Source organism: Nerophis lumbriciformis, linkage group LG32, assembly GCF_033978685.3.
Source record: "Nerophis lumbriciformis linkage group LG32, RoL_Nlum_v2.1, whole genome shotgun sequence".
Taxonomy (NCBI): Eukaryota; Metazoa; Chordata; class Actinopteri; order Syngnathiformes; family Syngnathidae; genus Nerophis; species Nerophis lumbriciformis.
Window position 1 is genome coordinate 3,510,759 of NC_084579.2, and position 14,975 is coordinate 3,525,733.

A 14,975-nucleotide genomic window follows, 5' to 3' on the forward strand; every position below is an offset into this window, starting at 1 on the left:
CTCTCATCACTCTCTTACCCACCGTCCCCCTGACAGGATGCTTGCCCAGCTGGACGCGTCCTTGTCCTTCCACAGCCAGGAGCTGACCCTGCGCAAAGATCTGGGAGACCTTCGGGGAGAGTGCCACGCCCTGGGTCACCTGGCCGCCGTGCACATGGCTCTGGGAGACTACTGCACCACCCTGCAGTGCTATGAGGCTCAGCTGGGCCTGGCTCAGCGGCTCCACGATGCTCGTCTGGAGGCCCAGGTTCACGGGAACATGGGTATCACCAAGATGAACATGGGGCTCTTTGAGGAGGCCATTGGCTTCTTTGAGCAGCAGCTGGCCACGCTGCAGCAGCTGAGCGCGAGGGAGGGCGTGTCGGATCGAGGAAAGGCTTATGGGAACCTGGCTGGCTGCTACGAAGCCCTGGGAGACTTCGAGGAAGCCATTCAGTGCTACGACAAGTCCCTGACTGTGGCTCAGAATCTCAACCTTGTCCAGGATCAGGAGAAAGCCTATAGAGGACTTGGCAATGCTCACAGGTAGTGAAGGATCCCCGCAAGCACACGAGCAAAGAGAAGTCCGGTCCAGTCCAGTTTGCTTTGTTTCCTGCTCCGTGCAGGTCTGTGGGAAACCTCCAGCAAGCGTTGGTGTGCTTTGAGAAGAGGCTGGTGGTGGCCCACCAGCTGGGCGGGGCAGCAGGGAGCAAGGCGCAGGCTTACAGCGAGCTGGGAGCTCTGCACAGCCAACAGGGAAACTACGAGCAGGCCTTGTCCTGCCTGGAACACCAGCTCAACATTGCCCGCTCAGCCGGGGTGAGCACTCATCTTTCTCAGTGCAGAAGCACTTCGCAAATGTCACCAATCTTGCTTCTTCTGTCAGGATAAGTCCCTGGAAGCTGAAGCCAGCGATGCACTCGGTGGCGTTTATCAGCTGATGGCCGACTACGAGACAGCCAGGCAGGTATGTACTGTAAGCCGGGCGGAAAAAGACAGTCCATGTCCAAGGTTAATCAAGTGCTCCTTCCACAGTGGCACCAAAGAGCTTTGGACATAGCGGAGCAGACTGGCTGCACCAAGAACCAGGCCCGAGCCTACGGGAACCTGGGCTTGACCTACGAAGCGATGGGGAACTTCCAGAGGGCTTTGGTCCTCCAGGAGCAGCACCTGAGCGTGGCAGCGCAAAACAACGACCTGCCGGCCAAAACACTGGCCTACGCCAGCCTGGGAAGGATCCACCATGCTCTGCACAATTACACGCAGGCTGTCATGTACCTGCAGGAAGGTCAGGAACTTTATCAATTCCTCATCCATCAGGTTGAACGAGGGCCCTGACTTGTACCGGCGTCGCCTCCTCAGGTCTGCGCCTGGCCGAGAAGTTAGGTCGCCGAGAAGACGAAGCCAAGATACGCCATCGCCTCGGCTTGTCTCTGTGGGCCGCTGGGAACATGGAGGAGGCCCAGCACCAGGTGTGTGTCTATGCTCTACTGCCCCCCAATGCTTGAAAATTTTTAATTTAGGCCCAAAATACGTAAAATATAAAATATAAATCAGCTATAGAGTGAAATGGCAAGTGTTGTGATGCCAAAATGTGTGTTTCAGTTGTGCAGAGCGTCAGTTGTGTTTGAGACAATCCGCCGTGAGACGCAGCACAGTTCGGACTACAAGCTCTCGCTGTTTGACCTGCAGACCAGCTCCTACCAGGCTCTCCAGAGAGTCCTGGTCAGCCTGGGTAAGTCATGTCCTATTTGACACTCACTGATCTTCACCACATCAACGCTGCTTTGTTTCCTAGGCCGCCACCAGGAGGCGCTGGCCATAGCGGAGCGAGGGCGCACGCGGGCCTTCGCCGACCTCCTGGTGGAACGTCAGAAAGGACGCCAGCAGTCGGACCCGTACGCCCCCGTCACAGTGGAGCACATCCTGGAGACGGTCAACTCCCAGAAGGCCTTGGTGTTGTACTTCTCCGTGGCGGGGGGCTTCCTCTACAGCTGGCTCATGTCTCCCGGCGCAGGTACCAGAACATCTTGTGTAACCCTGGTTAGTCGGAGGCGTCTCATGCTGCTGCCATGCTGTGACAGGCATCATCAAGTTCCACCAGGTTTGTCTCGGAGACGCCTCAGAAGTCCAAGATGGAGGCTGGAGCCCACAAGCTGGTGGTCCGCTTTCTCTGGACCAGTACGTTTGCAACGCCAGAGAGGTTCTGGGTGTTGATGGACATCTGGACAGGTACTGTTGACCTCACAAATCCACTTCACTAGTCATGCATGAAATCACTTCAAAGGGGCTTTGGATGAAGTTCGGACTTCTAAATGTTGGATACTGGTCTTAGATCATGCATTAAAGTCTTAGATCATGCATTAAAGTCTTAGATCATGCATTAAAGTCTTAGATCATGCATTAAAATCTTAGATCATGCATCAAAGTCTTAGATCGTGTATCAAAGTCTTTGATCGTGCATCAAAGTCTTAGATTGTGCATAAAAGTCTTAGATCATGCATCAAAGTCTTAGATCGTGTATCAAAGTCTTTGATCGTGTATCAAAGTCTTTGATCGTGCATCAAAGTGTTAGATCATGTATCAAAGTCTTAGATCGTGCATCAAAGTCTTAGATCGTGCATCAAAGTCTTAGATCGTGTATCAAAGTCTTAGATCGTGCATCAAAGTCTTAGATTGTGCATTAAAGTCTTAGATCATGAATCAAAGTGTTAGATTATGTATCAAAGTGTTAGATCGTGCATCAAAGTCTTAGATTGTGCATCAAAGTCTTAGATTGTGCATCAAAGTCTTAGATCGTGTATCAAAGTCTTAGATTGTACATCAAAGTCTTAGATCGTGCATCAAAGTGTTACCTTGACAACTTCCCAGATTTCCCAGAATTACAGATTTTCCAGGACATTTTTTTGATTCAAAGTTAATTGGGCATTTTTCAATCTTCCACTATTTCCCCATTTTCCAACTGATTCAAACCAGTCCACCTTCAACACATTTAACTCATCCTGGACATTCAAACTATAATTTTTCCAAGTAAAAAAAAATTCCAGGAGTTCCAGAATTCCCGTTTTTTTTTTTTTTTAACACTTATTTCACCCTTTGTTCTGTTGGCTAATCCTTCCACATTTTTCAACCGTTCCACCGTCAAAACATTCCTCTTAATCAGGACAAAAAAACCAAGTAGTTTTTTGAACTGGAAAAATTCCCGGTTTTCCCGAAATTCCGGGAATACCATAATACCATTTCTCAATTAAAAATGTTACTATTTCAACATTTCTCGACCGATTTGGAAAAATTCCAACACCAACCATTCAGCACATTCAATTTTTTTTTTTTAGCATTTTCAAAGAAATTCCCAAATTTCCATGAAATTCCCATTGAAAATAATTTTTCAAAGTTCCACAACTCCCACATTTTTCATCTGATTCAAACCGTTCCAACTTCAAAATGTCCAGCCTGTTCAGGAATTGTGTGCTCCCTTTCAACAATTATTTAAAAAATTCCTGGATTTCCGAGAATTCCCAGTTTCTAGGGACATTTTCCCCCATTCAAAATGAATTATCCATTTTTCAAACTTCCACAATTCCCACATTTTTAAACCAAATTCCAACCATTCCACCTTCAACACATTCAATTCATCCTGAAAATTCAAACAACCATTTTTACACGTTCAACAAATTTCCAGGAATCCCTGTTTTTTTCTAACCTTATTTCCAACCTTTTTTTTATTGCGATGACCCCTTTCACATTTTTCAACCGTTTCGCTGTCAAAACATTCCTCTTAATCAGGACAAAAAACCAAGTTGTTTTTTGAACTGGAAAAATTCCCGGTTTTCCCAAAATTCCGGGAATTCCATAATACCATTTCTCAATTAAAAATGTTACTATTTCAACATTTCTCGACTGATTTGGAAAAATTCCAACACCAACCATTCAGCACATTCAATTTTTTTTTTTTTAGCATTTTCAAAGAAATTCCTAAATTTCCATGAAATTCCCCTTGAAAATAATTTTTCAAAGTTCCACAACTCCCACATTTTTCATCTGATTCAAACCGTTCCAACTTCAAAATGTCTAGCCTGTTCAGGAATTGTGTGCTCCCTTTCAACAATTATTTAAAAAAATTCCTGGATTTCCGAGAATTCCCAGTTTCTAGGGACATTTTCCCCATTCAAAATGAATTATCCATTTTTCAAACTTCCACAATTCCCCACATTTTTAAACCAAATTCAAACCATTCCACCTTCAACACATTCAATTCATCCTGAAAATTCAAACAACCATTTTTACACGTTCAACAAATTTCCAGGAATTCCTGTTTTTTTCTAACCTTATTTCCAACCTTTTTTTTTTATTGCGATGACCCCTTTCACAATTTTCAACCGTTCCACCGTCAAAACATTCCTCTTAATCAGGACAATAAACCAAGTTGTTTTTTGAACTGGAAAAATTCCCGGTTTTCCCGAAATTCTGGGAATTCCATAATACCATTTCTCAATTAAAAATGTTACTATTTCAACATTTCTCGACCGATTTGGAAAGATTCCAACACCAACCATTCAGCACATTCAATTTTTTTTTTAGCATTTTCAAAGAAATTCCCAAATTTCCATGAAATTCCCATTGAAAATAATTTCCACAACTCCCACATTTTTCATCTGATTCAAACCGTTCCAACTTCAAAATGTCCAGCCTGTTCAGGAATTGTGTGCTCCCTTTCAACAATTATTTAAAAAATTCCTGGATTTCCGAGAATTCCCAGTTTCTAGGGACATTTTCCCCCATTCAAAATGAATTATCCATTTTTCAAACTTCCACAATTCCCACATTTTTAAACCAAATCCAAACCATTCCACCTTCAACTCATTCAATTCATCCTGAAAATTCAAACAACCATTTTTACACGTTCAACAAATTTCCAGGAATTCCTGTTTTTTTCTAACTTTATTTCCAACCTTTTTTTATTGCGATGACCCCTTTCACATTTTTCAACCGTTTCGCCGTCAAAACATTCCTCTTAATCAGGACAAAAAACCAAGTTGATTTTTGAATTGGAAAAATTCCCGGTTTTCCCGAAATTCCGGGAATTCCATAATACCATTTCTCAATTAAAAATGTTACTATTTCAACATTTCTCGACCGATTTGGAAAAATTCCAACACCAACCATTCAGCACATTCAAATTTTTTTTTTTTTTAGCATTTTCAAAGAAATTCACAAATTTCCATGAAATTCCCATTGAAAATAATTGTTCAAAGTTCCACAACGCCCACATTTTTCATCTGATTCAAACCGTTCCAACTTCAAAATGTTCAGCCTGTTCAGGAATTGTGTGCTCCCTTTCAACAATTATTTAAAAAATTCCTGGATTTCCGAGAATTCCCAGTTTCTAGGGACATTTTCCCCATTCAAAATGAATTATCCATTTTTCAAACTTCCACAATTCCCACATTTTTAAACCACCTTCAACACATTCAATTCATCCTGAAAATTCAAACAACCATTTTTACACGTTCAACAAATTTCCAGGAATTCCTGTTTTTTTCTAACCTTATTTCCAACCTTTTTTTTTATTGCGATGACCCCTTTCACAATTTTCAACCGTTCCACCGTCAAAACATTCCTCTTAATCAGGACAAAAAACCAAGTTGTTTTTTGAACTGGAAAAATTCCCGGTTTTCCCGAAATTCCGGGAATTCCATAATACCATTTCTCAATTAAAAATGTTACTATTTCAACATTTCTCGACCGATTTGGAAAAATTCCAACACCAACCATTCAGCACATTCAATTTTTTTTTTTGCATTTTCAAAGAAATTCACAAATTTCCATGAAATTCCCATTGAAAATAATTTTTCAAAGTTCCACAACTCCCACATTTTTCATTTGATTCAAACCGTTCCAACTTCAAAATGTCCAGCCTGTTCAGGAATTGTGTGCTCCCTTTCAACAATTATTTAAAAAATTCCTGGATTTCCGAGAATTCCCAGTTTCTAGGGACATTTTCCCCCATTCAAAATGAATTATCCATTTTTCAAACTTCCACAATTCCCCACATTTTTAAACCAAATTCAAACCATTCCACCTTCAACACATTCAATTCATCCTGAAAATTCAAACAACCATTTTTACACGTTCAACAAATTTCCAGGAATTCCTGTTTTTTTCTAACCTTATTTCCAACCTTTTTTTATTGCGATGACCCCTTTCACATTTTTCAACCGTTTCGCTGTCAAAACATTCCTCTTAATCAGGACAATAAACCAAGTTGTTTTTTGAACTGGAAAAATTCCCGGTTTTCCCGAAATTCCGGGAATTCCATAATACCATTTCTCAATTAAAAATGTTACTATTTCAACATTTCTCGACCGATTTGGAAAAATTCCAACACCAACCATTCAGCACATTCATTTTTTTTTTTTAGCATTTTCAAAGAAATTCCTAAATTTCCATGAAATTCCCATTGAAAATAATTTTTCAAAGTTCCACAACTCCCACATTTTTCATCTGATTCAAACCGTTCCAACTTCAAAATGTCCAGCCTGTTCAGGAATTGTGTGCTCCCTTTCAACAATTATTTTAAAAAATTCCTGGATTTCCGAGAATTCCCAGTTTCTAGGGACATTTTCCCCATTCAAAATGAATTATCCATTTTTCAAACTTCCACAATTCCCACATTTTTAAACCAAATTCAAACCATTCCACCTTCAACACATTCAATTCATCCTGAAAATTCAAACAACCCTTTTTACACGTTCAACAAATTTCCAGGAATTCCTGTTTTTTTCTAACCTTATTTCCAACCTTTTTTTATTGCGATGACCCCTTTCACATTTTTCAACCGTTTCGCTGTCAAAACATTCCTCTTAATCAGGACAATAAACCAAGTTGTTTTTTGAACTGGAAAAATTCCCGGTTTTCCCGAAATTCCGGGAATTCCATAATACCATTTCTCAATTAAAAATGTTACTATTTCAACATTTCTCAACCGATTTGGAAAAATTCCAACACCAACCATTCAGCACATTCATTTTTTTTTTAGCATTTTCAAAGAAATTCCTAAATTTCCATGAAATTCCCATTGAAAATAATTGTTCAAAGTTCCACAACGCCCACATTTTTCATCTGATTCAAACCGTTCCAACTTCAAAATGTTCAGCCTGTTCAGGAATTGTGTGCTCCCTTTCAACAATTATTAAAAAAATTCCTGGATTTCCGAGAATTCCCAGTTTCTAGGGACATTTTCCCCATTCAAAATGAATTATCCATTTTTCAAACTTCCACAATTCCCACATTTTTAAACCACCTTCAACACATTCAATTCATCCTGAAAATTCAAACAACCATTTTTACACGTTCAACAAATTTCCAGGAATTCCTGTTTTTTTCTAACCTTATTTCCAACCTTTTTTTATTGCGATGACCCCTTTCACATTTTTCAACCGTTTCGCTGTCAAAACATTCCTCTTAATCAGGACAAAAAACCAAGTTGTTTTTTGAACTGGAAAAATTCCCGGTTTTCCCGAAATTCCGGGAATTCCATAATACCATTTCTCAATTAAAAATGTTACTATTTCAACATTTCTCGACCGATTTGGAAAAATTCCAACACCAACCATTCAGCACATTCAATTTTTTTTTTTTAGCATTTTCAAAGAAATTCACAAATTTCCATGAAATTCCACTTAAAATTTTCAAAGTTCCACAACTCCCACATTTTTCATCTGATTCAAACCGTTCCAACTTCAAAATGTTCAGCCTGTTCAGGAATTGTGTGCTCCCTTTCAACAATTGTTAAAAAAATTCTTGGATTTCCGAGAATTCCCAGTTTCTAGGGACATTTTCCCCCATTCAAAATGAATTATCCATTTTTCAAACTTCCACAATTCCCACATTTTTAAACCAAATTCAAACCATTCCACCTTCAACACATTCAATTCATCCTGAAAATTCAAACAACCATTTTTACACGTTCAACAAATTTCCAGGAATTCCTGTTTTTTTCTAACCTTATTTCCAACCTTTTTTTTATTGCGATGACCCCTTTCACATTTTTCAACCGTTTCGCTGTCAAAACATTCCTCTTAGTCAGGACAAAAAACCAAGTTGGTTTAAAAAGTACCAATGATTGTCACACACGCGAAAAAAGAAATAAGAACTTGAAAAATTCCCGGTTTTCCCGAAATTCGTAATACCATTGTTCCATTAAAAAACTGTTACTACTTCAACATTTCTTGCCCGATTTTTAACAATTCCAACACCAACAAATTGTGTTTGACATTCATAACGTTATGGTAAACTGCATTTTTTTTCATGTGGCACTGTATATTAGGGGTGTCGAATAAAATCAATTTTCAGATTAATCGGGATTCTTATTTGTATTAAAAAAAAATCAATTTTTTCTTTTAAATCCCATTGATGCCCATACCTGCTGTACAGATTGTCTTTAGAAAAGAGAAGTGTTGGATACTTGTTGCCTTATTTGACTTTATTAAATGTGTGGGAAGCATTATTATTAAAGAAAAACTGTTTTTTTAAGTAACATAGAAATTGATCAGAGCTGTTTATCTATTTTATGGAGGAATGTACTTAATCATAGAACTGGCATCCAATATTTAAAAAAAAAAGTATGTATTTTGAATGGTGTGGTGCCCAAAGATTCAAGGCCCTACTGTATATACCAGTGACGTGCAGTCACTAGAGGCAGGTGAGGCGGGGCCTCACCTGCCATCATGGAAAGAAAAAAAATGTAAAAAAAAAAAAAAAAAATTAAATTGTTACTTTGCACTTTTTGGCAGCATCAGTGCAGCGGGTCTTTGAAGGGTCATAAAATCAAAACCGGAGCAGGTATTAAAACGCTGTTCTGTTATTTATACACAAGGGTTTAATCTCTCTCCTGTGTTAGTTTGAAGCCGAAACGACAAACACGCTCAGAGGAGATAGTTTTTGAAGGAAGGTGACCGGTTTTTACAAAAAATTTGTTTTGAAGGGGGAATAGCAAACTTCCTGTTGATTTTTGCTGGGGGTTGTCAATTTATGAAATGTAGGTCTGTTTCATGTCTCTCCGACCTTCCCAGTGGGAGTTACAGGCAGTTTTGTCAGTTTTTTCATCCGAGGAGCCGTTTTTTGTGCTTTTCATTAAAAAATTGCGCTAGAGCACAATTTTGAGATTTGGGGTTAGGTTTTTTTTATTAGATCGCAATTTTTGCCAGTCCTGATGTGTGTGTTCAGTTCGGTGAGTTTTGAAGCATGTTAAGGGGGTCAAATTACAGCTCAAAGAGGCAAAAGTGACTGTTTCTAGTACTTTTTTGTCTTGAAGGGGGAATTGCCAACTTCCTGTTGATTTTTGCCCGAGGATGTACTATTATGAAATGTAGGTCTAAGTCAGACCTACATAGAGGTTTTTGTTTCATGTCTCTCCGACCTTCCTAGTGGGAGTTACAGGCAGTCTAGTTTTTTTTTCCTAGGGGGCGCTAGAGCGCAATTTTGAGTTTTGTGGTTCGTTTTTTTTAAAAGAAGGCAATTTTTGCAGGTCCTGATGTGTGGGTCAAATGTGGTGAGTTTTGAAGCATGTTAAGTGGGTCAAATTACAGTTTAATGTGGTGGCGGAAGAATAAAGAATAAAGATATGTATCCAGTGATTATACTATACAGTTATTTTCCATTTAACTTCACCAGTTTTAGATTATTTTTATTCAAAATCGCTGAATTTTCACATTTGCCGTTCAAATACTGAGAAGAGACGGTGCGGTGAACAGCAGCCAGTCGAGGCACGTCACTCAGTGCCTCAACATGGATTGCGCAATGACTCGGCTAACTGCTGGCCTGCTGTGCAGTGAGACCGTATTGCTATATGAACTATATTATACATTTCCATAGTTTAGTTAGCTGAGGTATATAATGTACAGTGTATTTTGTCAACAACTGTATGTGTGTAAAGTATTTCTTGTGCTGAGCGATCATAAAACGGCTGCAAAAGACGCACTGGCTGAGGCTCGCCTCCTGCACCCCCGCCGTAGAATTGTTATATCAACTAAAGCCCACACTTAAACTTTCCACGTGCAAGATTGAATCTATTTAAAAAAAATGATTTCATAAGAAGCCAAAAAGTGCAAAAACAATAATGTTGGTGTTGGAGGAGTTGTGAATGACTGCAGGGACACAACATTAGATACACCTGCAGACTGCAGGTGTACCGTATTTTCCGCACTATTAGCCGCACCTAAAAACCACAAATTTACTCAAAAGCTGACAGTGCGGCTTATAACCCGGTGCGCTTTATATATGGATTAATATTAAGATTCATTTTCATAAAGTTTCGGTCTCGCAACTACGGTAAACAGCCGCCATCTTTTTTCCCCGTAGAAGAGGAAGTGCTTCTTCTTCTACGCAAGCAACCGCCAAGGTAAGCACCCGCCCCCATAGAACAGGAAGCGCTTCTTCTTCTACTGTAAGCAACCACCCGCCCGCGTAGAAGAAGAAGAAGAAGCGCGCGGATATTACGTTTCATTTCCTTTGTGTGTTTACATCTGTAAAGACCACAAAATGGCTCCTACTAAGCGACAGGTTTCCGGTTCATGAAAAGACGCTATCTCTCCATCCGCACACGGACTACTATTTCACAGCAACTGCCTAAAGACTTTCAAGAAAAGCTGGCTACTTTCCGTGCATATTGTAAAAACAAGATAGCTGAAAAAAAGATCCGGCCAGAGAACATTATCAACATGGACGAGGTTCCACTGACTTTTGATATTCCTGTGAACCGCACTGTGGATACAACGGGAGCACGTACGGTGAATATTCACACCACAGGGAATGAGAAGTCATCCTTCACTGTGGTTCTAGATTGCCATGCTAATGGCCAGAAACTTCCACCCATGGTGATATTCAAAAGGAAGACCTTGCCAAAAGAGACCTTTCCAGCCGGCGTCATCATAAAAGCTAACTCGAAAGGACGGATGGATGAAGAAAAGATGAGCGAGTGGTTAAGGTAAGTTTACGCGAAGAGGCCGGGTGGCTTTTTTCACGCAGCTCCGTCCATGTTGATATACGACTCCATGCGCGCCCACATCACGCTGGTTTTTAATATATTATTAAAGTTTGACTGACCTATCTGACTGTTTTTTTGACATTCCTTTAGCGCAGTTAGATGCGGCTTATAACACGGGGCGGCTTATAGGTGGACAAAGTTTTGAAATATGCCGTTCATTGAAGGCGCGGCTTATAACCCAGGGCGCCTTATGGTGCGGAAAATTCGGTACCTAATTCACAACTCCTCCAACACCAACATGATTGTTTTTGCACTTTTTGGCTTCTTATTAAATAACTTTTGTAACCTATTTTCATGGGCTTTCCTCTTTGTGATGTTAAGTCCCTGTTATGCGCTGTTATACAGTATATGCCTCGAGCTCTTATTTTGAAGGCGCTAAGAGCGGAAGTGACGTCACGTTGCGGAGGTTTTTGAAAGAAGGTAAATAAAGTGGTCCTCGTGTAAACTGGAGCCTCCGTGTTTGTTATTTTGTAGTTTCATACAGTATCGGCGACATTTATAAACCCTCGGTTACACTTTTTGAAATAGATTCAATCTTGCACGTGGAAAGTTGAAGTGAGGGCTTTAGTTGCGGCGCATGGACTTAATTTATAAGTAAAGGTAAGACCATAATAACGTTTTTTTTTTATTAAATGTGCTTTTTTGTGTGCGACAGTTTGTATGTGTAAAGTTAAAGTTAAGTTAAAGTAGCAATGATTGTCACACACACACTAGGTGTAATGAAATTTGTCCTCTGCATTTGACCCATCCCCTTGATCACCCCCCTGGGAGGTGAGGGGAGCAGTGGGCAGCAGCGGCGCCGCGCCCGGGAATCATTTTTGGTGATTTAACCCCCAATTCCAAGCCTTGATGCTGAGTGCCAAGCAGGGAAGAATGCTGGTATGAGCTTTTAAACATAACCCCGTTAACTGCTGCCAATCAAATGGTGAATAAGATACTCTTTAGGGTTCATATGTTTGTAAATGTGACTGTGATGAAGTCAGTGCCTCACCAGCCATCAACCTCACCGCACGTCACTGGTATATACAGTACATTCTACATTGCGAGCGATAGCGTCTGCGTTTCCTCTTCAACCGCCATGTTTGAAGGTTGCAAGAGAGAGTGCCTATCTCCCCTTAAGTTGTTTATATTTAGACAAGGCACTCGTGGATGTGGCCACCCTGTTTTTCCACCTCATAACTCGACTGTGACGTCAATCCCAGCTGCGACTTGAACGCAGCATAAATCAAGCTCTCAGGCAGAGGGAGAGGAGCTAAGAGGAGAGACAAAGAAGTTAGGACAAAGTTATATAAGTTACATAAATGGTGCTAGAAGCAGTTGTTTTAAAAAAAATGCAGCGTCTGAATTGATTGGAGAGTGTGCAGGTGTACCTAATGTTGTGACCGGGTGAATCTGTGTAAGTTTATTTTTGTGCAGGTCTGGAAAATAATTTCAAAATATACACTATATTGCCAAAAGTGTCAAGACTAGGTCTTGGGTGTGTGCTTTTCCGGGATGCAACGGAAAGTTGGCTCGGGCGAGACGGGAATGAAGGGACATGATTTATTTATTTATTATCAAAAAAAGGAATAAATGAAAGCGCGCACAGTGGCGGAGAACAAACTATGAAACCAAAAGACTATAGCAAAAAAAGTACAAATGAAAAGCACGCACAGTGGCGGAGAACAAACTATGAAAAACAAAAAGACTATAAACATGGAACAAAAACTTTCTTGGCTTGGACAAAAATAGTTGCATGAAGAATGGACATGGGAAGAAGTGCCAGGCATGGACAGAGCATAAATGTGGTGAGGTCGTCACAACGACAAACTGAAAAGAATGAACTTAAATACTATGGACATGATTAACGAAAACAGGTGCGTGACTCAAAACGTGAAACAGGTGCGTGACGTGACAGGTGAAAACTAATGGTTGCTATGGTGACAAACAAGAGTGCACAATGAGTCCAAACGTGGAACAGGTGAAACTAATGGGGTAATCATGGAAACAAGACAAGGGAGTGAAAAGACAGAAACTAAAGAGTCCTATAACTAAACAAAACATGACTTAAAACAAAACATGATTACACAGACATGACAAAAAGTATTTGGCCACCTGCCTTGACTCGCATATGAACTTGAAGTGCCATACCATTCCTAACACATAGGGTTCAATATGACCTTTTGCAGCTATTACAGCTTCAACTCTTCTGGGAAGGCTGTCCACAAGGTTGCGGAGTGTGTTTGTAGGAATTTTCCACCATTCTTCCAAAAGCGCATTGGTGAGGTCCAGGCCCGGCCCTAACCAATCTGGCGCCCTAGGCAAGATTTTAGGTGGCGCCCCCCCCACATCGGCAGTGAAGTGTATATACTCACAAGAACCCGAATAGCTTTGTCTTTGACCTTTTTTTTTACTTACAACTATACCTAATATATAAAGGGGTGGAAAAGTGACTATTACCTGCAGGGCAAACATTAGCTAACCAGAAGGCAATAACACCTGCTTAAAAGATCTAATACAAATGTCCCTGAGGAATGTAAGGTGGGAGTACTGTAATTACCTAACGTTACATTATTATTTTCCATAACAATTTAGCCCCCTCCACAATATTAACCCGATGTTAAAACAGAACTAGCTATTTATTGATTAGCAATTGCCGAATCATGTAACATTAGCTTAATGCTAAAAAGCCAGGTTACTATCACATTCTGTAACAGACAAATAATTTCATGTAGGCTAACGTTACCTACCTGCTACCTCTTGTCTTTTTCTCGTTTCTCCTCCTCTTCTTTTCTCTTTTTTCTTCCCTGGGCACCTGACAGTTTTGGCCGTTTTGACATCTTGTGTTGATTTTTTGATGTGGTGAAGTCCAAGAGTCATGATACGGGAAGGGAGGTGGCGCACCGTGCGGGGGGAGGAGGGGGGGCGTAATGTTGTAACAAATAATATTTCTATTAAATAGGCTTTACTTTGCATTTTAATTAACGTGAGATTATTTTTTGTATTTAGAAATAATAGTAACAACTTTTTTTTTTTTTTTTCTCTCTCCAACATTTGTGGCACTGGCATGGCGCCCCCTGATGGACGGCGCCCTTAGCATTTGCCTATACGGCCTATGCCACGGGCCGGCCCTGGTGAGGTCACACACTGATGTTGGTGGAGAAGGCCTGGCTCTCAGAACACCTTTGGGATGAATTAGAATGGAGACTATCGGGTTCAGGTCAGGACTCTGTGCAGGCCAGTCAAGTTCATCCACACCAGACCGGTTTTTACAAAAAAAATTGTTTTGAAGGGGGAATAGCAAACTTCCTGTTGATTTTTGCTGGGGGTTGTCAATTTATGAAATGTAGGTCTAAGTGAGACCTACATAGAGGTTTTTGTTTCATGTCTCTCCGACCTTCCCAGTGGGAGTTACAGGCAGTTTTGTAATTTTTTTTCTTCCGAGGAGCAGTTTTTTCTCCGTTTTATTCAAAAATTGCTCTAGAGCGCAATTTTTTAAATTTGGGGTTAGGTTTTTTATTAGATCGCAATTTTTGCCAGTCCTGATGTGTGCGTTCAGTTTGGTGAGTTTTGAAGCGTGTTAAGGGGGTCAAATTACAGCTCAAAGAGGCAAAAGTTACTGTTTTTAGTACTTTTTTGTCTTGAAGGGGGAATTGCCAACTTCCTGTTGATTTTAGCCCGACAATGTACTATTATGAAATGTAGGTCTAAGTCAGACCTACATAGAGGTTTTTGTTTAGGTAGTCTAGTTTTTTTTCCCTAGGGGGCGCTAGAGCGCAATTTTGAGTTTTGGGGTTCGTTTTTTTTTATTAAAAGACAATTTTCGCAGGTCCTGATGTGTGGGTCAAATATGGTGAGTTTTGAAGCATGTTAAGTGGGTCAAATTAGTGCTCAAAGAGGCGGCGGAATAATAATAATAATAATAATAATAATAATTAAAGCTGCAAGCAGCGATGGACGGGACCGACTT

The 14,975-nt window shown here is 40.4% G+C and overlaps 1 protein-coding gene across 2 annotated transcripts in view; it reads left to right on the forward strand.

Moving 5' to 3' along the window:
• The window catches only part of ttc28 (tetratricopeptide repeat domain 28), a 91,397-nt gene that overhangs the window by 45,032 nt on the left and 31,390 nt on the right, over window positions 1–14,975 (forward strand). For both annotated transcript variants that reach the window (XM_061927467.1, XM_061927468.2), the window contains 8 exons: window positions 37–525; window positions 606–798; window positions 866–946; window positions 1,015–1,267; window positions 1,342–1,451; window positions 1,585–1,714; window positions 1,778–1,996; window positions 2,064–2,211. In XM_061927467.1, coding sequence (XP_061783451.1) covers window positions 37–525; window positions 606–798; window positions 866–946; window positions 1,015–1,267; window positions 1,342–1,451; window positions 1,585–1,714; window positions 1,778–1,996; window positions 2,064–2,211 — 1,623 coding nt within the window. The remainder of the gene's footprint in view (window positions 1–36; window positions 526–605; window positions 799–865; window positions 947–1,014; window positions 1,268–1,341; window positions 1,452–1,584; window positions 1,715–1,777; window positions 1,997–2,063; window positions 2,212–14,975) is intronic.